The sequence below is a fragment of the Euleptes europaea genome, chromosome 4, assembly GCF_029931775.1.
Source record: "Euleptes europaea isolate rEulEur1 chromosome 4, rEulEur1.hap1, whole genome shotgun sequence".
Classification (NCBI taxonomy): Eukaryota; Metazoa; Chordata; class Lepidosauria; order Squamata; family Sphaerodactylidae; genus Euleptes; species Euleptes europaea.
In genome coordinates, this window is record NC_079315.1 from 103,940,783 (window position 1) to 103,966,683 (window position 25,901).

The 25,901-nt window shown below is 43.7% G+C and overlaps 1 protein-coding gene across 1 annotated transcript in view; it reads right to left on the reverse strand.

Moving 5' to 3' along the window:
- Positions 1 to 2,356: 2,356 nt before the first annotated feature.
- OSMR (oncostatin M receptor) overlaps positions 2,357 to 25,901 on the reverse strand; it is a 30,328-nt gene continuing 6,783 nt past the window's right edge. Inside the window, exons 4-17 of the mRNA XM_056847793.1 lie at positions 24,646 to 24,906; positions 20,871 to 21,000; positions 18,307 to 18,455; positions 17,725 to 17,861; positions 16,874 to 17,030; positions 14,690 to 14,766; positions 13,860 to 14,070; positions 11,577 to 11,771; positions 10,310 to 10,411; positions 8,131 to 8,310; positions 6,940 to 7,125; positions 6,092 to 6,176; positions 4,004 to 4,058; positions 2,357 to 2,839 (exon numbers count right to left, since the gene is read on the reverse strand). Coding sequence (XP_056703771.1) covers positions 2,357 to 2,839; positions 4,004 to 4,058; positions 6,092 to 6,176; positions 6,940 to 7,125; positions 8,131 to 8,310; positions 10,310 to 10,411; positions 11,577 to 11,771; positions 13,860 to 14,070; positions 14,690 to 14,766; positions 16,874 to 17,030; positions 17,725 to 17,861; positions 18,307 to 18,455; positions 20,871 to 21,000; positions 24,646 to 24,906 — 2,408 coding nt within the window. The remainder of the gene's footprint in view (positions 2,840 to 4,003; positions 4,059 to 6,091; positions 6,177 to 6,939; positions 7,126 to 8,130; positions 8,311 to 10,309; positions 10,412 to 11,576; positions 11,772 to 13,859; positions 14,071 to 14,689; positions 14,767 to 16,873; positions 17,031 to 17,724; positions 17,862 to 18,306; positions 18,456 to 20,870; positions 21,001 to 24,645; positions 24,907 to 25,901) is intronic.

A 25,901-nucleotide genomic window follows, 5' to 3' on the forward strand; every position in this document is an offset into this window, starting at 1 on the left:
TTTAACTAAAGACTGACTTAATGTTCAGCCCATGGTAATAGAGGTTACTATGAATGTTTAATTCTGAGAATTGGATCCAAACTCTGGCAAAAGAGCTGGGAGGGTGCATTTTACTTAGGAGAGTTTCCTCAACCCTCCACCGAAGGTTTTTTGGGAGCAGTGGGTGGTTGCCGTAGAAAAAGAATGGCTGAGAAGGTTGACTTGTACCCCCATACAAGTTTGGATGCAACCCACAGTTTCTCGGGTTTTCTTAAAGCAAATCTGAATTTTAAAACAATGAAAGATTTTTCAGGTTTTTAGCATGATTTATTTGGGATAGCCAATTCTGATGGTCTGCCTGGTTCCACATCCTAAAATCTGACCAGGGTTCCAAAAATCCTAGACTTCTCAGAATGAGGACTAAGGTCCCAACAAAAGTTCTCACCGCTCTTGGATGGATTTGTTGGGACCATCCCCTAAACCAGGGGTGTCAAACATAAGGCCCTCGGGCCAGATCCAGCCCCTTGACAGCTCTTATTGTCAATATTACAAGGCTGTCAGATTAGTTTGACAGGTGCAGGTTAGATCAGATGGATCTAGTAATGATGCAATCAGCCTGGAAAGTCCCTGGAGAGCTAGAGGGAGCTGGCCTGATCCAATTATGGCCAGGTGGCTGATGCAATGCATTAGCATGTCAGAATTACTAGGCATCTACGGTGATTGGTGGCTGCGTCCACCAGGTGTATATAATGGAGTGAAACTGAAGCTCTGTGTGGGATGCTATGAGCGGAGAGTGTGTAAGAAGTATCTGTATTATATCTTTGCACTGTGAAATAAACTACACTTTTCTAAGTAGCAGAGGACTTTCTGATGGTGTTATCCTGGACAGACTGCCAATCTGCTGGCTTCCGCGTCACTTATCAGGCCCGCAAACCAGCTGAGGCAGCCACCCCCCACTCTCGATCTGGGCTGGCGGGGCATGGCCCAGCTCAAGCAAGTGACATTTATGTCATATCCGGCCCTCGTAACAAGTGAGTTCAACACCCCTGTCCTAAACTTTAAGGTGCCAAATTGTACTGTGGGCACTGTGAAGAATATTTACCACATTACTTATTTTAGTGCTCCGTATATAACAGTGGTTCCCAACCTTTTTTTGACCAGGGACCACTAGGACTTTTTTGTTCAGTGCAGGGACCCCAAGGTTCAAAATAAAAATTCTGAGAATTTGAAAATAAACTTTAATCATAACTGTTAGTTAAACATTAAACTTAGAATAATATTTGAATATATATTTTTATAATAGAGAACTTTTAATTGAAAATATTAATTTATTATGGGTTTATAACTTTATTTCGCGGACCTTAATTTAGTTCTCGCGGACCCCTGGGGGTCCATGGACCCCTGGTTGGGAACCAGTGGTATATAAGGAAGCAAGAGGCACAAATCAGAGGAAGTTGAATTCCTGCTTAGAAACAAGGAGAAGTCAGTAACAAGAATGGCTGTACTTGCCTCTGCAGTGGAAAATACTGAGACCAGTCTACCCACGAGTGTTTCGATAATCTAAAACTTCAGTGGGGCTTTTTTTTTAAAGTGTGTTTTGTATATAGGTCTACTGTATTACAATCTAATGTCAAGACAATAAATTGATGTGACTGTTGACTAACTGTCATGAAGTCACACGGAGAAAAGACTGAAATACTATGTGTACCGCCCAGACCCCTATTGAGAGAGCTTATTCTAAGTCATCCTGTGTGGTAGACTTCAAATGCTGACTTGCACGTGTGAATCCGCCATCACATGTATGGCGCCACAGAGCAATCTGTTCAACCAGTCCTAAGGCAGAGTGGCATGTGCCATTCACCTGTTAGCTGCTCACTGCCAAGATTCAGAAATGTACATTCATGGCAGCTATGTTGGTTGTCTCTCCATGACTCACACAGAATGTGTTTGTACTGTATGATTTTAATGTGTTTTAATCAAGCTGTATATCTCCTTCAGCCCTCAGTTTGAAAGGCTTTTAAAATATTTTTTAAACAAATATCTGTCTGAACCAATCCTAAAGCAGAGGACAGGGTGGCACGTATTTTACCACCTGGCTCAGCACAGTTTCAAGCTTCCCACCCGCTGGTTCTCCCGCCAGTTTAAGCAGCTCTTGTGTTGAATGAAGGCAAGTTTCGATGGCTCTGTAGACATCTCTATCCTCAACAGTTCATAAAGTCTGGGATGTTGCTTCTCCTTCAGGAAGAGTAATGATTCAGTCCCGTGTGTCACCCCACATCATTATCATGCAGTCCATTGCTCTTCCCGCTTCCATTTGTGTGAATATGGCTGCAAATGCTTCAAATTTGCCTGAGGAGGGCGGGGTGAACATCTGCCATTAGTTTATAGCTCGCCAAAGGATATCTATTGGTTCCTCGGACGCCTCGGGGTTACTCGATTCAGATCCTAAAGCCTGCTGAGGCTTGAAATCTGATGGTTCCACAGGATTGACAGTTCCGGCCGGGTTGCCTTGCCTAACCCCAGGGAAACGCACGTCCTCTTGAGAAACATAATTTAAACTGGAAGGATTAGTCATAAGGGCAAAGCACTGTAGTGGCTTGTAGGAGGCCAAAGCCAGTTCTGGTTTCTGCCTTTCAGACTCTTGCAGGAGTAGACTCTGGTAATGGTCTGAGCCGTTGGTGAAGTAGGTTATGTTTCCAAAGGCTACAGATTCCACGGCAGACGTCGCGGCATAGAGGCCTTGACTGTCGTCGTAGTTTTTCTCCTCACGACTCCATGGCTGTGATTTGTGCTCCTCTATAACGTTGTTGGGAGAGAAGTCATTTGGCGCCAGTAAAGTTTTAGGGTACATCTGAAGAACCTGCGGACAGCAAACTGGATTAAAACCTGACTAAGGTACTCAGTTTTGAGAGCAGATTCCAAAAAAACACTACAGAGAAGAGTCTAATAAAGTAATAACTTCTTTCTAGGGTTGCCAGGTCCCTCTTTGCCACCGGCGGGAGGTTTGGGGGGCAGAGCCTGAGGAGGGCGGGGTTTGGGGAGAGGAGGGACTTCAATGCCATAGAGTCTAATGGCCAAAGCAGCCATTTTCTCCAGGGGAACTGACCTCTTATCGGCTGGAGATCAGTTGTAATAGCAGGAGATCCCCAGCTAGTACCTGGAGGTTGGCAACCCTACTTCCTTCCCTCCCCCTCCCTCAGCATTTATAAGCCTACTGGGAGGGCCTTATTGCCTCTAAATAATGCATAGCCCCTATGTAACTACATTAGAGTACAACTTTTACTGTAAGGGGTGCTGAATGAAAACCCACTCCAGTTTTTAAAAAATATTATGCAAGCTCTCAAGCCATGAAAGGTAACTTCAGTCATCCTCTAGGGGCCTCTTGCAGGTGTCCGGCCCCATAGGGTTGCCACCCTCCAGGTACTAGCTGGGGGTCTCCTGCTATTACAATTAATCTCCAGTCGATATAGATCAGTTTACCTGGAGAAAATGGCCACTTTGGCAATTGGACTCTATGGCATTGAAGTCCTCCCCTCCCCAAACCCCGCTCTTTTCAGGCTCTGCCCAAAAACCTCCCACTGGTGGCGAAGAGGAACCTGGCAACCCTACCCCTGGAGGTTATTTGGCCCATCATGGGCTGAACTTGTAGCTTCCCAGTGGGGCAAATAACACCCGTCAGTGGTTCCCAGTCCCTTTTGGCTCTGGAAAATGGCTGGGGAGGGGAGGCAGAAGCTCCCACCCCTGGTTCCAATCTGAATTGGTCCCCTGTGGCACTTTTACAGGCAAGTTGCCACCAAGTGCTCAGAGCTGAAATATGACTGCTAGTTCCCATTGGGAACTTGGGTAAAGCATAACATGTACTTAATTCCTTGGCTACATGAATATTCCACCCCAAATATGGGCAGGACATCTTGGTTGGATTTTAGCTAAAATATCACAGACTGAAACCAAAGAATCAGCAAGTGCACCAGTGGATAACTTGAGAGAGGAAAACTTCATTACGTCTGTTGGATTTTTGCTTTACCTTAATTGGGGTCACATGGGGATGGGGGATTTTAGGGCAACAGCGATTCTTGACCCTAGAAAAACAAAAGAGAAAAATGAGAAAGTAGGTTGTTTCTTTGTTAAATCACAGCGCTCATAAAAGAGATGGGGAGAACAGAAAGTGTTGGAGATCCAAACGCAAATAGCCAGGGCAGCTTTCTAAGGATCAGCTTAGCCTAGCAGTTACCTCGCAACCGCAACTAGATGGTGAGTATACAGTGCATGAGTGAAACAGCCCCCCAATCATGAAAACTGATCATGGAAAAGCAAAAAAGAATGCAGGTCATTCACAAAATGGACTCCCATAGATAGTAAGAACATAAGAAAGGCTATGCGGGATCAGACCAAGGCCCATCAAGTCCAGCAGTCTGTTCACACAGTGGCCAACTAGGTGCCTCTAGGAAGCCCCCAAACAAGATAACTGCAGCAGCACCATCCTGCCTGTGTTCCACAGCACCTAATATAATAGGCATGCTCCTCTGACCCTGGAGTGAATAGGTATGCATCATGACTAGTATCCATTTTTACTGGTAGCCATGAATAACCCTATCCACTTCCCTCTTAAAGCCTTCCAAGTTGGCAGCCATCACCACATCCTGGGGCCATCACCATTCCAAGTTGGCAGCCATCACCACATCCACAATTGAACTATCTTCAGATGCAACTCAACATCAGCACAAAAACACCATTTAAAAGCCTGCTTCTAACCCACTTTACGTCTGTAGTATTAAGAACATAACATAAGAAAGGCCATGCTGGATCAGTCCAAGGTCCATCAAGTCCAGCAGTCTGTTCACATGGTGGCCAACCAGGTGCCTCTAAGAAGCCCACAAGCAAGTTGACTGCAGCTGCAGAATCCTGCCTGTGTTCCACAGCACCTAATATAACAGGCATGCTCCTCTGATCCTGGAGAGAGTAAAGCATTACATCCTGCTACTCAATGAACAGTTACAATTCCAAATAGGAGGCACCTCCGTGCCTATACCACAAGGTTTGGAAATCAGCACTGGAGATCAAATTTACAAAGGTATCAAAGTACTTGTATTGTGCTTAATTAACAATGACATACAAAAGTGAAGTACATAAACAATGACTTTTCACAAATATATACACTATATACAATACATGTTTGATGCAGTCTCTGTGCAACAGAATGATGCAATCTTCTTGGTATATACTTGTTGCTAATGAAAATTTGGAAAGTCCATAAGGTACAAACTTTAACAATCCCAAAGATTCACTTAATGGGAGTAGATGGGGGACAGCCATTTCAAGGTCTTTTCTTCAGCCCCAAATCCATTCAAATATATGTTTCCAAGTCAATTTTCTATCTAGTGTAGCAGTGAAGGACGAGCATAACTCACTGCTACACTTTGGAGTATCCTTCAGGGAACCTGAAACCAGTTTGGTGATGTACTAGATAGAAAATTGACTTGGAAACATAAATTTGAATGGATTTGGGGCTGAAGAAAAGACCTTGAAACGGCCGTCCCCCATCTACTCCCATTAAGTGAATCTTTGGGATTGTTAAAGTTTGTACTTTATGGACTTTCCAAATTTTCATTAGCAACAAGTATATACCAAGAAGATTGCATCATTCTGTTGCACAGAGACTGCATCAAACATGTATTGTATATAGTGTATATATTTGTGAAAAGTCATTGTTTATGTACTTCACTTTTGTATGTCATTGTTAATTAAGCACAATACAAGTGCTTTGATACCTTTGTACATTTGATCTCCAGTGCTGATTTCCAAACTCAGTGAACAGTGGCATACTCCACCACCACAAGGAGCCTTCCCTCTGATGCAAGGCGTTCCTCTGCTGGTGGAAGAGCTTCGTAGATCAAACGATGGCTCCTTGTGCCAGTGGAGCACGCTGCCATTAGCTGAGCAGAGTGTGTTAGGTTACAATCCGTAATACCGGCAGTGGTCCTTAAAATCCAAGGCAGAGTAGGACGCTTACAAAACTGACTTCCTGGCACGAATCTCAAAGTCCGTGTTGCTGTTTTTTGAACTTCTTGTCTCTACAAAAAATAATAATAATGATTTGCTCCTACGAACTTACCAGTCACTTTTCCAGAAACATATACAAGTTAGCAGCGCTAAAGGAATCACCGTCAGTAGCAGGAGGGGTTGAAAAACCGAATTTCCTGTTTAAAATAAAAATAGATATAATTATAATATGTAGTGGTTAAAAGCTGTGGTTTGGAGCGGTGGAGGCTAATCTGGTGAACTGGATTTGTTTCCCCACTCCTCTACTTGAAGCCAGCTGGGTGACCTTGGGCTAGTCACACTCTCTCAGCCCCATCTACCTCAGCGGGTGTCTGTTGTGGGGAGGGGAAGGGAAGGTGATTATAAGCCAGTTTGAGTCTCCCTTAAGTGGTAGAGAAAGTCAGCATATAAAAACCAACTCCTCCTCCTCCTCTTCTTCCTCTTCTTCTTCTCCTCCCTTCCCCTTTCAGCACTGTTTTAGACTGGTGCAAGAAGACTAGATAAATTCATGGACAAGAAGACTGATGGATCTGCAGTAAGCTAGGTTAGGATATCTTGGACCAGTCAGAAGTCTCTCTGTATAACTGTGTTAGCTCTCTGCCTCATACACAATGAAGACGTAACAATGTTTCAGATTAATATAAGAATAGTACAAGCCTCTTAAGGAGAGAATGTTGTTTATTTACTGCACCGTATAATATTTTTTATTAAATACAGTTTTCTTTTATCATACATACGTGAGCTGTTTATATTCCTCCACTTACCTTTTTGGCTGATTTTACTCTGCTGACTTACAAGGGTGGTGTATTCCACAACAAGTGAGCGTCGGGATATTGCCCCACATAAGGAAAAAGGATCAACCTCCATTTCCCCCCCTACAATTACGACCCGAATTAAATGCCCATTGTTTGCAGAACTTACCATCAGGCGGTATGAATACGTTCTTAATTTGTGTAGTTCCTTTGATAATGTCATGTGTGATACTTGGGGGGCTGGTGCTGAAAGCAAGAACTTCAATCCAGTACTCTTTGTTCGGCTCCGGCTGGTTCACTCTCAACTTCTTTTCATCGGGCCATTTAACTGCGTACTTGCATACTACCAAACCATCTACGTTCAAAAACAAAGAGAGAGAATGTGAATGCTGATTCCGATTTGGCAAAAGTATTCTGAAACCAAGCTCCTCTTTCAGTAGAGAAAGGGCGAAAATGCATGGTCGCTTTATCCTCCTTTAATCCCTGTTTCAGCCAGGATTCAGCCAGGATCGAACACGTGCGTTTCGCCTAATGTGCGTTCGATCCTGGCTAAAACAGGGATTAAAGGAGGATAAAGCGATCGTGCGTTTTCACCCAAAGAGAACCCTGCACCGGTTGGTGGGAGAAGTGACTCTAAAAGAGCAAATTAGCTTCATGACCCAGCCACCATTTTCTCCCCTTAAGTGCACAATCTGAGACTGCGGGAAATTATCTTTCCCTCAAGATAAGTTACCAACTTCCTGCAGTCTTGTAGAAATTGCAGGAAACCTGTGATGCAGGTACAGACATAAGTACCATCAGGTCACATGTGACGTATGGTGACCCCAGGAAGGGGCTGTCAAGGCAAGAGAGAAGCAGAAGTTGTTTGCCATTGCCTTCTTCTGCAGAATCTCCCATACAAGAACCGACCCTGATTAACTTCCAAGTTCTGATGAGATCGGGCCATACCAAGCCTCCTTCCCTCCCATAATGGAGGTAGCTTACAGAATATTCTCTGTTCAGCAGGAGCAAGAGAAACACCTTAATGTATTATCTCCTGATAAATTCTAAGCCTTTCCTTTTAATATTGTTTCTGGCACCCTTCCTCAGGATAACCTTAACCTTAAAATCTTAACATGGCTGATCCCCTTTCTTGGGTTCTTGTGTCAGCACCTTTTTCTGGCAGTCTTGGCTTCCTTTCTAGCTTCATCATTTCATGAAGAATTCTGTCTCAGGGAGCTTTGACCCCCCCCCCCCAATCTTGTTAGTCTCTAAGGTGCTACTGGACTCAAATCTAGCTGCTCGGGGTGGGCATCCCATCCTTTCCAATACTTCTGAATACCAAATCCTAAAAAAAATCATCTCAGTGCATTACAGTTACCTTGAAATACAAACTTTTCAGATTCTTCTAATGTGCAGTTTCCATCTTTAACTTTCACAAAAACACTGTAACCTCTGATAAAACCAGGATGGGACTCATTAAGATGATCATAATCCCATGTGAGTTTCAGCAGTTTGGAATTCGCCGTGACTATATGCAGTTCAGGGACACTAGCTGGCTCTGAAAGTCAGGAAATGGATGACATTGTTATTTTCGTCCTACCCTGCTAACCTTCAGCCTTGGCATTGCTGCTATCATACTGCCCTTGTACAAATCTGTGGTGAGACCACACTTGGAATACTGTATACAGTTTTGGTCACAACATCTAAAAAAAGTATATTGCAGAGCTTGAGATGGTGTGGGAAAGAGCAACCAAAATGATCAGGGGGCTAGAGCAACTGCCCTATGAGAAGCAGTTAAAATGCTTAGGGCCTTTTAGCTTGGAAAGAAGACGGTTAAGGAGAGACGTTATAGAGGTCTATAAAATTATGCATTGTATGGGGAGAGTGGACAGGGAGAAGCTTATCTTCCTCCCTCATAATACTAGAAGATGGGGTCATCTGCTGAAGCTGGAGGGTGAGAGATTCTAAACTGATAAAAGGAAGTATTTCTTCACACAACGCATAGTTAAATTGTGGAACTCCCTGTCCCAGGATGTGATGGCTGCCAACTTGGAAGGCTTTAAGAGGGGAGTAGACATGTTCATGGAGGAGAGGGCTATCCATGGCTACTAGTCAAAATGGCTACTGGTCATGATGCACACCTATTGTCTCCAGAATCAGAGGAGCATGCCTATTATATTGGGTGCAGTGGAACACAGGTAGGATGGTGCTGCTGCAGTCGTCTTGCTTGTGGGCTTCCTAGAGGAACTTGGTTGGCTACTGTGTGAACAGACTGCTGGACCTGATGGACCTTGGCCTGATCCAGCATGGCTTTTCTTATATTCTTATGTTCTGATGGCCAAGCAAGATTGCATTTTGGGGAAATGATAGAACTGGGCCATTTCTTCTCCAAGTTTCTACGGAGGCTTCACTGAATATTTCAGGACTGGTCTCCACATTGTTCCAGGTCAGAGTTTCCCAAACATTTTGAGTCAAGGAGCACTTTTCAGGAGAGAAATTCATCAGGGAGCACTAATTTTCACCTAGCACCTATATACTAAATTAAATGACAGTTGTCTTTTTCTTTCCAATCTCTTCATGGAGCACTAGGAGAAGTTTTGCGGAGCACCAAGTGCTACTTGGAGCACAGTTGGGGAACCTTTGCTCTAGATGAACCACAACAGGCACCACGATGACACCTGAGGCCCATAACTTGGAATTTCTCCACGCTGATTATTCTCAAACCTCTTTCTTTACTGTCTGGTAACTTGAGCAGCTCTACGGTTTTACACATTTATTGTGGCACATGCCTCAGATGTAACCTCAGAAACTGATGACACAATAAATTCCTTTGTGCCTCATCTAGCCAAAGCCAACCCCTTCGAAAACCTGTTTATTTCAGTGGGAGAAATGTATGCACATGTTTAATTCCCCCATTGAAATCAATGGGATTCTGTTGCTTTAGCTAGAAGAAGAAGAAGAGGAGGAGGAGGAGGAGGAGGACTTGGTTTTTAAAGCCCGCTTTTCTCTACTGTTAAGGAGTCTCAAAGTGGCTTACAATCCCCTCCCTACAACAGACACTTTGTGAGGTACATAGGGCTGAGAGAGTTCTCAGATAACTGTGAATAGCCCAAGGAACCAGATTAGGTTCACCAGATTAGAGTCCGCCGCTCATGTGGAGGAGCAGGGAATCAAACCCGGTTCTCCAGATTAGAGTCCACTGCTCCAAACCACTGCTCTTAACCACTACACCATGCAGGCTAACACAGCTACTTCTTTGTTCATGTGACAATCGCTTTTGTGGTTGACCCCGTCTCCAGCAGCAGCCATTTTGTTGCTGCGCTCACCATGCAATGTTGTTTGACAGTGGAATCAGCTACCTAGAGAGGTGTAAGCTCCCCCTCGCTGGCAGTCTTTAAGCAAAGGCTGGACAAACACTTGACAGGAATGCTCTAGACTGATTGTTCATTAAGCAGGGTGTTGGGCTAGATGGCCTGTATGGCCTCTTCCAACTCTATGATTCTAGGATTATTCAACATACTCGGTTACAACATGGGCCAATAGCACTGCGGACTTACCCAGCTCTTTAAGGTATTTGGCTTTCCTCTCCAGTAAAGTAGCTGTATTACCGAGAGATCCATACACCCTGAAAATGTATTGCACTCCAGGAACGAAAGCATCTAGAACATAAGAAAATCAGGAGAGGTTCAGGGCAACCTCTAGAATTAGGGAAGAACTCAGATTGTGTTCACTCTTTCAAACAAGGGATTTACTGGAGGACATAATCCTGAAATGCTTTAATGGGGGAGAAGAAGGATTAGTTAAGTAGTTTTTTGCACACCCCTAGTACAGAATGCTGCGGCTATACTGCTGGTCAGGGTCAGCTATCGGGGATATATGACCCCAATAGTACAGCAGTTACACTGGCTACCAATACATTCTCAAGCCAAATTCAGAGTGTGGGTTTTGACCTTTAAAGCCCTACATGGCTTGGGACCAGGGTAATTGAAAGGCCGCCTTCTCTCATATGTTCCTGCCAGGAATTAAGATCACAGGAAGAGGCTCTCCTGACTGTCCCATCAATCAAGGAATCTTATTTGGTGGGTACACAAGAGAGGGCCTTTTTGGTGGCAGCCTCACAATTATGGAACATTTATAGATCAAAATGGGTAGCCATGTTAGTCTGTCACTAACAGTAGAAAAGAGTAGGAGTCCAGTAGCACCTTAAAGATTAACAAAATTTCTGACGGTATGAGCTTTTGTGAGCCACAGCTCACTACTTCAGGTATCTGAAGAAGGTATCTGAAGAAGGGAGGCTGTGGCTCACGAAAGCTCATACCCTGCCAGAAATTTGTTAGTCGTTAAGGTGTTACTGGACTCCTACTCTTTTCTACTGCTATGGAACAATTATGTATTTTTATGTACTCTATTTTGTGTATTTTATGTACATTGTAAGCCACTTGGAGCTCCATAAGGAGGAAAGGTGGCTAGTCAAGGTTTTAAATAAATAAGCAAATAAAGGATACATCAGTGCGTTTTGTACTTTAATTTGATCTCTCATTCACCTCTCTAGTAGGCGCACAGAAGCCACCTTGGGAGATGCATAACAAGCATTTATTTAAGCTTGGCATGCCGCCCGCAATGATATGACTTCCAACATATCAAGGAACAACAAGGAAGACAAGATGAAATCAATAGCAAAATCAATGAAATACTAGTAGTAGCGGTTGTAGTCTAAAAATAGATGCAGGAAAAGCCTGCCTGTTTCTGATTTGTCAGCATCTTCTCAATGCCTCTCCAACAACGGCTTATCTTAATTCAAAAGCAAAGACGTCTCGTTCTCACCTGATGTAATGAGAGCACTGGACTGGTCTCGTCCAAATTTATTCCACTGAAAGTCACAAGGCTCGACTCTTGGGTGATTGCACCAGTCAATGACATAGCCATCATACGGACTTCGAGGCTTCCAAGAGATGTAAATGCCTGCCTTTGTGTTGTTGATTGTATCTTCTTTAGTTGCATTAAAGTCCCAAGTGTGACCTAAAAAAGTAACAAATTACTAAATAATTCAGGTATCTCACATAAGTAGTATCCTAATCGTCAAAAACCTTTTACATGCCCATATGAGAGCGTGGAATACATAAATACAGGGATTGAATCCCATATGGCAACAAACATACAGGAGCCAGTGTGGTGTAGTGGTTAAGAGCAGTGGTTTGGGGTGGTGGACTCCGATCTGGAGAACTGGGTTTGATTCCCCACTCCTCCACATGAGCGGCGGAGGCTAATCTGGTGAATCAGGTTGGTTTCCCCACTCTTCCACTTAAAGCCAACTGGGTGACCTTGGGCTAGTCACAGCTCTCTGAGCCTCACCTACCTCACTGGGTATCTGTTGTGGAGAGGGGAAGGGAAGGTGATTGTAAGCCGGTTTGATTCTTCCTTAAGTGGTAGAGAAAGTCGGCATATAAAAACCAACTCTTCTTCTTCTTCAAACTGAACAAGTTCACGGATGCTGTTCTTGCTGTCTCCCCCTTCCTCACTGCAAACTCCTCCTCCGCCCCCCAAAAGGAACTCCTCAGAACTGAGGAGCACTGAAAACTACATGGATGCAGCTAGAAGGCCAAAATGGGTAAAACCCAGCCATTCCCCCAGCTTCACACTCACTAGGGTTGCCCACCTCCAGGTACTCAAACAAGGGGCCACAAGTGCTAAATAGGAGTATGGAATTAAAAAAAAAAAAAAAGCACAAGAGTAGTATAACCTAACAATAAGGCAATGTGATCAAAGGTATAAGGCTTTTACCAAAATATATTGAGGAACAACCTCACTGGAACAACCGCAGTTGTAAGGCAAATCAGAGAAAAGTCCATTATAAGCAATATACAAAACCGCATAAGCGTTATCAAAGTCAAGACGCAACACAAGAATAGAGAACGTCTTATCCAGCCGTCCGTATATAACATGAAGGTATACTCCTTTACTTCGTGAATGAAATCTCAGGCACACGGAAGGACTGGACGCTTGAAAAAATGAAATGGGATTTTTACCGGAAGCCCATTGCGCATGTCTATTCTCCGTTGCTTTATTGTATTAATTTTTGTATTCGGACCTTTACACTGTGAACGCCTTGTGTTGCGTCTTGACTTTGATAACGTTTATGCGGTTTTGTATATTGCTTATAACGGACTTTTGTCTGATTTGCCTTACAACTGCCGTTGTTCCAGTGAGGTTGTTCCTCAATATATTTTTGTAAAAGCCTTATACCTTTGATCACATTGCCTTATTGTTAGGTTATACTACTCTTGTGCTATTTTTTTTTAAATTCCAACCTCCAGGTACTAGCTGGAGGTCTCCTGCTAGTACAACTGATCTCCATCCGATAGACATCAGTTCCCCTGGAGAAAATGGCCGCTTTGGCAATTGGACTCTACGGCATTGAAATCTCTCCTCTCCCCAAACCCCGCCCTCCTCAGGTTCCGCCCCCAAAACCTTCCACCGGTGGCAAAGAGGGACCTGGCTACCCCAACACCCCCTCATCTTGCACCAGCTTACCGAAGAGGTGAGGAGACATTGCTGCTGATTCCTCCTTCCGACTACAAGCCACTCTTTGTTCCTGAGGATCAACCAACCTTCAGGAGCAGCTTTTCAGGGGCTTAGAAGATGACATTTAAGAGGGAGGCAGCAAAAAACTGTTTCTGTGAACTCATTCCCTTAGAACTCACCTCTGTGAATACATTCCAGCTAGAGTGCAAGATTCAGCTCTATGCATTACATATATATATATTTTTACCATCTCTCTAGCGGCCAAATAATATCCATTTCCAGTGGGGGGACAGGACCCATTAACACATAGTTCAATGTTCTGCAAGGCACAGAGTAGCTCAGATCCACATATAACCAGGGTCAAATGAAATAAATTCAGCAAATTAGAAAATCCAGTATGCAGATCTGGTATGTGGTATAGGCTACCCACTTATGGTGGAGGCATCAATGAAACCAAACAATGAGGAGTCCAAGCGTGTAGGGGTTCAATACACTTGTCAAAACTACTGGACAGAATATGACTCGTATACGGAGGTAGGAGAGAAAGATTCATTTCTGGAGCAACTGATGTCTAATTGTACTAACCGTTCTCTGCTGAGATGACGATCACAGAAGGAGGGGATGAATCTACAGAATTCTTTGCCAAGACTGTGATGTTACCCGAACATTTGTTAAGAAAAAGCACTGTGGAATTGTGTGATGCAGGGACCTCCTTAGACCCACGATGTTCTCCTAACATTTCCCAGATTATCTCATATGTCTTGATTTCCCCATTAGCACGAAAGCCTGGAAATGGCTGCGGGAAAGAAAACGAGACTTGGCAAATGGTATTTATAATGCGTGTTTCTACCTATAATGGTACCAAGCTGCTTTTGATGACAGCTGCATACAACTGGGGTGGAACGTCACTTCCAGTTTACAGATGGACATTTTATACCTGAGTCTCTATTTTTAAGTTGCATTCCAAATGAGGTGGTGTTAGAGAAGGCTACCGCTAAGGGCCATGGGTATTGTATCCTCTTATCAAAAACTATCTCAAGTTGGAGACAGAGTATTTCTTTGATTACTTTTCTGTTTCTGCAATGGAAATGCTATGGAACTGAACTAATGTGCTGATTGGCAATTGCCCGCCAATCAACTGGGCTGCTCGCCGCCCAGCTGATGGCTGGCAGGCAGAAGCAGGAAAGGGAGAGCGATCCCGCACATGGTCCTGGCATGATTCCGCCACTTCTGGGTTTACCCCGGAAGTGCCAGCATTGCACCAGGAGCGCGCACACACACACACACACATGTCAGCATATAAAAGAGTCAGCATATAAAAACCAACTCTTCTTATTATTATTTTTACAGATAAAAATCCTCTTGCTTTTTTTGTCCTACTGACTCACCACCACTGTTTGTACAACCAGACTTACCTTCCAGAAGACAGTTACATTGCAAGAGTTCACACCTGGGTGAATGCGTCTCCAGACATCAAGATACCCTGATGGAGCTGCAAATCAAACACATAACATTGCTGAATAATTGAGATAGTGGACTGATCGAGCTCTCAGTAGCAGTCCAGAAGAGACTAGGCCAGGACTCAATCCAACTCCTACTGGGGACTCCATGCTAACACTTTCAAGCTATCATGGATGAGTTATCAGAGAGGGCAAGAAGCAAGCAGAAATCCCTGACACGTGCCTCTTCACACATTATGACATAAATAATCCTGGGTGGGCATTATTTGAGGAAACCTACAGGATTCTGTAATATACTTGGGTTTCCTTAAGAGGCCCAGTACGTTTGCTGGAATTGTTTCAGGCTGGGAAATTGGTGCCGGAGGGAAGGCTGAATCCCCTTCTCCATGTGCTCTATGGTCCTGATCAGGCACCACATACAGAGGAATTAAGAAGCCACAAGTCATGTGTGATTGTGTTACATCTGACACAGGGTGGGGACCTGGACTCAATTTATGTGCTCCATAATACATGAAGAGTCTAGCTAATCTGAAAATCCCTACCCAAGGAACATTTTGTACTGAACGTCAGTTGTAAATTGTGTTGGATTTTGATTCCCATCAGCTGCTTTGGGAGCCAATTTTGGAATGATTTGAGGGATGAAAATCTAGCAAACAAGCAAACAATCAAGCAATCACAAGTATGATTTTGGTGTCATGGCAAATGTAATATTCCTCAATGACATTCATTTACAAATTTGGTGAGGCCCCTGAGTGCTGGTGAATAAACATGGCAGGTGGGTATGAAGCAGCTGTACAATGGCATTTGTTATATAGGTTAGATGGGTGAGGTTCTACTTTATAATTTCCCTGGTTCATCAAGAGAAATCTTGTGCAGTCTAAACCCACACCAACACAAGATTCACTTAATTTTGTTTACTGCAGAATGTCTTTTCTATTTTCAACTTTCCCCCCCCTGCCTCTCAGATGACAAAATTAAGATACACGTGCTAAGATAGCAAAGAGTGCAGCAGTTTGTAACTCTCTCTCTAGCTGGTACATTTGCATTTTTCTTATAGAAAAACAAGACATTTATACTTCTAAATTCTATAAGTAGGGTTGCCAACCTCCAGGTAGTAGCTGGAGATCTCCTGCTATTACAACTGATCTCCAGCAGATAGAGATCAGTTCACCTGGAGAAAATGGGTGCTTTGGCAATTGGATTCTATGGCATTGAAGTCCCTCCCCTCCTCAAATCCTGCCCTCCACAGGCTCCGCCCCAAAAACCTCCTGCTGATGGTGAAGAGGCACCTGGCAATTCCAAATAGTACAATTTTATTGCTAACTAAGTTATAAATCATGCTGCAGTTGTCTTGTTTCTGGGCTTCCTAGAGGTCTTCCTGGTTGGCCACAGTGTGAACAGACTGCTGGACTTGATGTACCTTGGTCTGATCCAGCATGGCCTATCTTATGTCCTTATGACCTGTGTGACACTCCCCCACCCCAAATATGCCTGTTGACCAGGCCTAGTTTGCCTGGCATAGTTAAATTGTGGAACTCCCTGCCCCAGAATGTGGTGATGGCTGCCAACTTTGAAGGCTTTAAGAGGGGAGTGGATATGTTCATGGAGGAGAGGGGTATCCATGGCTACTAGTAAAAATGGATACTAGCAGTGATGCATACCTATTCTTTACAGAATCAGAGGAGCATGAAGAATATATTAGGTGTGGTGGAACACAGGCAGTTGTCTTGTTTGTGGGCTTCCTAGAGGCACCTGGTAGGCCACTGTGTGAACGGACTGCTGGATTTGATGGACCTCGGTCTGATCCAGCATGGCCTTTCTTATGTTCTTATCTTGCTGAACAGAACCACTACATCAGCGTGGCATAGTGGTTAAGAGCGGCGGACTCTAACCTGGAGAACCAGGTTTGATTCCCCACTCCTCCACATGAAGCCAGCTGGGTGACCTTGGATGAGTTACAGTTCTCTCTGAGCTCTCTCAGCCCCACCGACATCACAGGGTGTCTGTTGTGGGGAGAGGAAGCGAAGGAGATTGTAAGCCGGTTTGGTTCTCCTTAAAAGGTAGAGAAAATCAGCCTATAAAAACCAGCTCTTCTTCATCATCATCCCAAGACTGTCTTCCACAGCACAGCTTTCTTACCGGATTTTTCTGTCTGTGTAGTTTTTGATTCGCTCCATTTGCTCCATTTCCAGAAGTGCTGGTTGGCACCACAGCGTACTCGAAATGTATACTTGGTATAAGGTTGTAACCCACTCACAGTATAATATGATTTAGTGCTATGTGATGTACTGTTGTGCTGTAAAACATAAATGTTGCAGCAGGTCAGGCACCGTGGTTTCATTGTTACTGTTCCATTTTTTAAAGTGCGGTATTTTATTTTGTAAACAAAAAACAAAAAAACCCTCCTAAACAGACATACATACAAGCCAAAAACGTCAACATAATGAAACACAATACAAAAACATGAAATCTAATATATATTAGGTTTTAAGCCACCTTATTGACTGACAATTTGTTTTTGTGGTTGGGTCTACCAAAGTGGCTCCACCCCATCAAAGAAGAAGAAGAGTTGGTTTTTATATGCCAACTTTCTTCACCACTTCAGGAAGAACCAAACCGGTTTACAATCACCTTCCCTTCCCCTCCTCACTACAGACACCCTGTGAGGTAGGTGGGCCTGAGAGCGCTCTAAGAGAACTGTGACTGGCCCAAAGTCACCCAGCTGGCTTCATGTGTAGGAGTGGGGAAACCAACCCGGTTCACCAGAGTAGCATCCACCGCTCATGTGGAGGAGTGGGGAATCAAACCCAGTTCTCTAGATTAGAGTCCAATGCTCCAAACCACCGCTCTTAACCACTACACCACACCGGCTCTCAAGCAATACAGGCGTTAATTTTTAAGGGGGTCAATGAACTTTGCCACAGCAGATCAACATAGCTACCAGTACAAAATGAATTAAACGAAAGAGTTTTGAAGCATGTGTTCCTTACCAGGTCCACTTTCCCATCTGGATGACGACTTTCAATTTGGCAAAGCAGGTCAAGCTTAGGTTTCATTTCCCAGCGTAGCTTGATGGTAATAGAAAGTATATCAAAAGCATTGAGGTTAAAAGGGGGTGCCGGACGAACTGTGATGAAAGAAAGAACATATAAATTTCTGAAAGAGCTGTTAAACCACCTTGAGCAGTAAAATGAGTACAAAGAACTCTGAACTGCCCCGTTATTCTTTTATACTACACCAGATCAAAACTGGAAAAGGGGGGGCTCTTCAAGGGATGATTTTATTAGAGGTAAAAAAGTAAGGAAGATGGCGCTTGATTGGTGGATAGGTATGGACAGGTGACTACCAATCCCCCTCAATCCTTGGTCCATTTAGCCCAATACCATCTTCTCGGACTCTCTGGAAGGCTCTCTAAGGTGTGAGGCAAAAAGGTCATTCTGAAGTTATATGTTAAGTTTTTGTTCAATGCTTGTCCCAGTTGGGATATGTAGGAACTTCGGCTATCTCCGGATTGAGATGCTGGAGGTAAGCCTGAATATCACTAAACACTAAAAGAGAAAAGAATTTCTTACCTCTGTGGGCTACATCAAAACTAAGGTTAGTATGTTTCTCCCCCAGATCATTTCTGGCCGTCAGTCTTAAGTTGTAGGTGGTTTGAGTGCCAATTTTGAATGAGCAGCTGTTTGAGGACTGTTCAGGGTAATACACTTTCCCATTAGACCTTGAAAAAACAGTGGTGGGAGTTGGAGGAGACAGAAAAGAGACACTGTTGAGTTGTCTTCCCTTGAGATGTCAGATACTATGAATCCAGGGATGTTGATCCTTAATAGCAATTTATGCACGGAGTAGGAGGAGGAGGAGTTGGTTTTTATATGCCGACTTTCTCTACCACTTAAGGCAGAATCAAACCGGCTTACAATCACCTTCCCTTCCCCTCCCCACAACAGACACCCTGTGAGGTGGGTGAGGCTGAGAGAGCATGACTTGCCCAAGGTCACCCAGCTGGCTTCGTGTGTAGGAGTGGGGAAACAAATTCACCAGATTAGTCTCTGCCACTCATGTGGAGGAGTGGGGAATCAAACCCGGTTCTCTAGATCAGACTCCACCGCTCCAAACCACTGCTCTTAACTACTACACCACTGAATTTGAATTTGAATTTGAAAAAGCACAGGCATGTTGGTCTGCTGTTTAAAGAAAAGTTAATAGTGAAAATGGAACTCCCTGCCCCAGGATGTGGTGATGGCTGCCAACTTGAAAGGCTTTAAGAGGGGAGTGGACATGTTCATGGACGAAAGGGCTATCCATGGCTACGAGTAAAAATAGATACTAGTCATGATGCATATCTATCTATTCTTTCCAGGATCAGAGGAGCGTGCCTTTTATATTAGGTGCTGTGAAACAAAGGCAGGACAATGCTGCTGTAGTCTCTCTTGTGGGCTTCCTAGAGGTACCTGGTTGTCCACTGTGTGAACAGACTACTGTACTTGATGGGCCTTGGTCTGATCCAGCATGGCCTTTCTTATATTCTTATGAGCATTTGCCTTAGAGACTTCAATGGGCCTCATGTGCACAATTTCAGTAATCCTTACCATCCTCAAAGGGCTGTTATTATTTTGCGAACTGGGGGAGATGGATGGGATTTCAGTGCCCCTGTCCTTCCCATAGCTAGCAGCATCAAAGCAAACTAAGCAAAAAAAAAAAAATGCCAGTTGGGGGCAGGTTAAGGTGGAGAGAAGAGGTTGGCTTCCCAGTTCATAGTTCAAATCCTTAGCTACTATACTGCACTAAATCTCAAGGGCTCACACAAGCCCATGAGTATGTCTGAAGTAGATCTTTGGATCCATGCCATTCTTTTCAGTACTGGCTATTTTGGGGGCCTGTTGTTGATTTACACCATATACACCATTTATCTGCTTTGAGTGTCAGTGAGAAAGGTGGACTATAAAGTCAGGCTATGGCATTGAAGCCCCTCCCCAAACCCCGCCCTCCTCAGGCTCCACCCCAAAAACCTCCCGCCAGTAGCGAAGAGGAACCTGGCAACCTAGAGATGGGGTTTGATGAGATGGGCCAGGTAGGGTTACCAGCTCCAGATTGAGAAATACCTGGAGATTCTGGGGGTGGAGCCTGAGGAGAGTGGGGTTTGGAGAGGCGAGGTACTTCACTGGGGTAGAATGCCATAGAGACCACCTTCCAAAGTGGCAATTTTCTCCAGGCAAACTGATCTTTGTCATCTGGAGATGAGTTGTAATAGGAGGAGATCTCTAGCCACCACCTGGGTGGCAACCCTAGTGCCAGGGTGAGATTAGACTGAGAATGATCCTGAGACAAAACAAAACTTTTTATATTTCCTATGTAGAAGGATGCCCTGACCTTGATAGGCCAGTCTAGCCTGATTCCAGTTAGGTCTTGGCTGCTAAGCAGGGTTGGCCTGCAGGACTGTGTGAAACACACAAGTCTCTCCAGGACTGTGTGAAACACACAAGTCCCTTATACAGAAGGAAAGTATTGGGGTGAGGGGAAATGTTGGCTTTTATAGCAACCTAGGTGAAACTATTTCATGGTGTTGCACTAGGCAAAGTCAACAGAAGCCAAACTGGTTAATGTTTCTTAGCGACTGGACAACAAGCATTTCACTATAGTTATAACTTCAAATATAAGAATCTCATGTCATTTTGGAGGAAAGGCAGCATGGTGTAGCCTGATCTCGTCAGATCTTAGAAGCTCAGCAGGGTTGGTACTTGGAAGGGAGACCACCAAGGAAGACAATGAGGAGAAGGCAACGGTAAACCACCTCTGCTTATCATTTGCCTTGAAAGCCCCTTGCTGGGGTCGCCATAAGTTGGCTACGATTTGACGGCACTTTACACACAGAGACAATGTAAAGCTGGAATGTGGAATGATATGGTATAGCCTGATCTTGTTAGATCTGGGGTGCAAAGCAAGGTCAGTACTTGGAAGGCAGAACACCAAGGAAGACTATGCCGAGGAAGGCGACGGCAGACCACCTCTGCTTCTCACTTGGCCTTGAAAGCCCCTTGTGGAGTTGCAGTAAGTCAGCGGGGACTTGGCGGCACTTTATGCACACAAATGTCATTTTGTGACTTGAGACACCCAAAAATATATGAAGAATACCCACCTATCAGACAGGATAAATTGTACTGAACGCCTCCCCGCAAGTTTATCTTCTGATCCAGGCTGCCAAGAACACTTTAATGTTTCCATGTCTTCTGTTTCACAAGACAGATTTTTGGGTTCACCAGGCGGTCCTGTTAAAACAAGAGTAGATTAAAATGTGTCCTTCTTGCCTTTACTCTTGCAACCTACTTCAAAGCAAATTAATCTCCGGTTAAGGTGGAGACAAATGTGGATTGCGAGCCATCACAACACTGTAGACTGTTTTTTGATGCACAGCCATGATTATCCCCACTGCCAAAAACTCTCTTCACAAAAATGGAGGCAGCAACATTATAACCATCTTTGCCCACTATACAAAAATGACCCACGTGGTGTGTGCGTTGCCACCATCTTGGTTGAGGGATTGTTCCAGTGGTGGGGAACTGGCAGCTGGCAGGAAACCTCAGAGATCTGCAGCCAGCCCGCTCTTGCCTAGGCTGAAGGAAAAGGTGAACCCGGTGTTTAGGGGCATGCAATCAGATTTTGCCGATCCCATATAATGTCTGGTATTTCCCGCATCAGATTGGATCAGCCATATCTGATACAGTGAAAGGCACCTCTGATGTTTCCCAATTTCAACAGTTATCTCCTGATAGATATGGAAAATATCCAGAATCAGGACGGGACTTTCATTGTTCATAGCTGTTTTACAGCACATTCATCCTTTAAACTTTAAATGGCCATTCGTTTCTATGGGAAGACCTGGCTGCTGAACTCTAAAGCACAGGCCTATTATTTAGAGCACCTCCCCGCACAGCTGCTCCATGGTACAAGCATACCTCAGGAATATTGCAGGTTTGGTTCCAGACCACCGCAATAAAGCAAATATTGCAATAAAGCGAATCACACACATTTTTTTATTTCCCAGTGCATATAAAAATTATATTTACACTGTACTGTAGACTATTAAGTGTGCGAGAGCATTATGTCCTTAAAAACAATGTACTGTAGTAATAATAATGAAGAAGAAGAAGGGTTGGTTTTTATATGCTGACTTTCTCTACCACTTAAGGGAGAATCAAACCGGTTTACAATCACCTTCCCTTCTCCTCCCCACAACAGACACCCTGTGAGGTAGGTGAGGCTGAGAGAGCTCTAAGAGAGCTGTGACTAGCTCAAGGTCACCCAGCTGGCTTTGTGTGTTAGGAGTGGGGAAACAATCCAGTTCACCAGATCAGCCTCTGCCGTTCATGTGGAGGAGTGGGGAATCAAACCCGGTTCTCCAGATCAGAGTCCACCGCTCCAAACCACAGCTCTTAACCACTACACCACGCTGGCTCTCTGAACAAGTTTGAAATATTGCGAGAATTACCAAAACGCAACACAGAGACACAAAATGAGCACATGCTACTGGAAAAATGGTGCTGATAGACTTGCTCAAAAACACAGTATCTGCGAGGTGCAATAAAGTGAAGCACAATAAAATGAGGCATGCCTGTACTTCAGACCTTTAAACTTTAAAGGGCTTTTGTTTTCAGTGAGTTTGGAAACCAGGTCTACCCATTGAAAAAAATGGCTGTTCAATCTTTAAAGGGCCATTTGTTTCAATGGGGGTAGACCTAGACTATGGAGTTTGGAGGCTTGTCTTCCCATTAAAAAGAATGGCCATTTAAAGTATAAAGGGCTGGTGTGCTGTACAATGGCTGGGGCAGAGGTCCTTTCTCTCTCTCCCTTCTGGGATGCAGACATTTAAATTTTTTTACTTTAATTTCCTTTTAGTTCAGAATTATCATATTTCCACTAAATTGGAAGTATTGTTTCAATAGTTGTTAAATGTTTCCTGACACAACTGTCCGGAATGACACCAATACTCCTGATAATTAATGAAAACAATATTCTTGCCCTTCCTGACTTTCTGACGTGGAATTAAAATAATAATTTTTTCAGTGCCCACTCCATTTGCATTTAAGCCAAAATGTCCATATATACAACTACATGTACTCTCAAGCAACACACAGGAATTATGTTATCTGGATGTTCACAGTGTACTTAAAATAGATAAATATATACGGCAGGTCCAGTGGTTGGAAGAAGAAAGGAGATCCGCCTGGCCCTGCCAGACGTGCCCTGTACTTCTCAGGTAGCAGAGAAACTGCCAGGCGCTCAGAGAGAGCAAGGGTGCTTTAACGCACTTACAATGCACTTAAGCAATCGTTGGCAACTGGATTTTCTATTGCAAACGATCGCTGAAGCGCACTGAAAGTGCATTATCCAATGTGTATGAAAGCAGGCCCAAGTGCCGGCAGAGCCGCCCGAAACAGAAACACACAAGGATGCATCTGCAGAAGAGCGGGAAATGTTTCTGATTATTCATTTGCGCCAGAAACATTTCATTTGCGTATTGCTGAGCCTTTTAAATCGTAAACCGCTTTGAAGTTCTGTGAGGGGGGAAACAGGGTACATGTTATTAAGTTCAAACGAACAAAAAAGAATCCTGCACAAATATTTCTTTCACCCGGACCACTGAAATGATGGTGCAAATTGATTTTTTTAAAATAAGGAGGTCCTGGAGATGTCCCATCCTTAGACGTAACCAGTTTCACACCTGCTAAGGGCCAAACTAGAAGACTCCACATCCCCGAGTCCGTCAATGGGACACAGTGCCATTTTAGAGCCTGCTCTTTTAACTTTTAAAAATGCCACTGGGACCCAATCCTGCCGGGGTCATCTGTGCAGTGGGATGAGGACCTCCTGTCTGCCCCTCCCACCATTTTTGAGAGACAAAATGGCTGTCTGCTTTGGCTCTCAAAAATGGCATGGGGAGACAAGAGCTCCTCATCCCCTTGCACACCAGTCCACGACAAGATTTGGCCCCCATAGCATTTTTAAAAAATGAAAAAAAAGGTGGCAAAATGAAGGGCTTGAGGACATAGGACCATCTGTCTGGCCCCTGATGCTCTCAGCCCATTCATTGTACCCCACAATGTGTAAATTCCTCTTTTATTGTCTGCAGGATAGCCACATATGTATCGCTCTATGATTCACTTTGTTTGTCATGCTCACCAGTGAAGATCTCCTCCTACTTGTTCATTCTCCCAGTGAAGATCTCCCACTCGTCCAATACACTAAACTGTTTCTATATAACTCATATAACTCATATTCTATGAGTAGTTTTACTTTCAACATCAGAAAGTTAAAAAGGCTGCCACACAAATTCCATAAGTGATCCGGTACATTTTTTTGGGTAAAATGATACGTGCTACCTTTAGAGACAGTCTTGATTGTAGGTTGCACTAATAGTCAAGGTAACTTCAGCATATTAATCTTAACTATTTACTGCCCGAGACATCCCTCTACCGCAGTGGTTCCCAACCTTTTTTTGACCAGGGACCACTAGGACTTTTTTGTTCGGTGCAGGGACCCCAAGGTTCAAAATAAAAATTCGGAGAATTTGAAAATAAACTTTAATCATAGCTGTTAGTTAAACGTTAAACTTAGAATAATATTTGAATATATATTTTTATAATAGAGAACTTTTAATTTAAAATATTAATTTATTATGGGTTTATAACTTTGTTTCGCGGACCTTAATTTAGTTCTCGCGGACCCCTGGGGGTCCATGGACCCCTGGTTGGAAACTAGTGCTCTTCAGTCAAAGGGTAAGCTGAGAAGTTTCTAGATATTTTTATTATGACATTGTGGATAAGCAAGGATAGCACAATGAGTGATCAGGCCGGCACCATTCAAACCAGTTCTTAGCAGTATAACCCCCCCACTCCCACCAATTTTCTGCTTACGGGTCACAAAGAGTGTTGTCCAAGGACCATAGATACCACAGGCCACTACAGTTCCACCTGGTCGTGAAACGCAGACATTTTTTACTGTAAACACCACTCTTCTGTGGCTTGTACTTGCTGAATAGTTACAGATGTTACCAACGAATAAAGTTGTTATCATTTGTCCCTTTTTCCCAATGCAGCAAAAGGAGACATTTGACCCTTCTTCAACAACCTTGTCGTTCGGGAATATGTAAGACTTGGAATCTTCTATGTCCATGCCTGTACAAAACAAGGGAGAACACTGTAAGCCCAGATAAGGACAGCCAGTATTCACCCAGACAGAGTTAATGATTTAAGATATATAGCTATTATTACAGTTGTTGTTGTTGTTGTTATTGTTATTGCAAACTAATACTTTTATATATAAAACACCTGCTCACTGTCTTGCAGGTTATATATGTGTGTATGTGTGCATATCTGGCTGCTTCTACTGAAAAAAGCTCATGATATAGTAGACTAGCTAGTAGTCCTATAAATATGATAATAACGCTCTTTATACTTTTGCAGCAGCAAACTAAGGATTCAGACCAAATGAAGAATACATATTTGTTCTTACATAACATGCAAACTGCAGGCTCGTACACTTTGCCTTGGGACTGTGCAGTGAAGGGAGGGAAGTTAACCCTTAAACTTCCACTCCGTTTCGCTGTTCAGAATAGACTCCTTTGCTTTTGTTGTTAGCATCTTAAACAAAAAAAAATGTGCATGTTAAGGGACACACATTTTCTCCTTTAATGCTGACAGCATATGGATGATCCAGTGTCAAATAGCAAATGTACTTGAAGTTGAAATGTTAAACCCTGTACAGCTCTAAGGCAAATTGAGGCTGCACGTTTGCAATTCACATGTTATGGATAGAATAAGAAGTGCGATCTTCATCTTGCCTGTTTGAGCCCTAATAAATACCTGGAATTTGTCATCTGAATTTTTGGTACTGTTAGTTGGCAGCAAGCCTCCCAGCGCACAAATGCCAAAATACACACATAACAATGTATATACATCAGAGGGGAGGTGCTAAAGTTTGGCGAACCAGACCGTGTTCAGCATGCAAAAAGCCCTAGGATCTTTAAAAAGTTATCCACTAGCAAGTTAGGGAATGACGTGAAGCCCCAGAAAGCGACTGCCAAGCGGCAGCTTCATCTGTTTGTAAAGGTTGGCTGTAAATTTCCTAAATGGTAACCACTTCCCTCTAATTAGTTCTTTTTAAACACAGC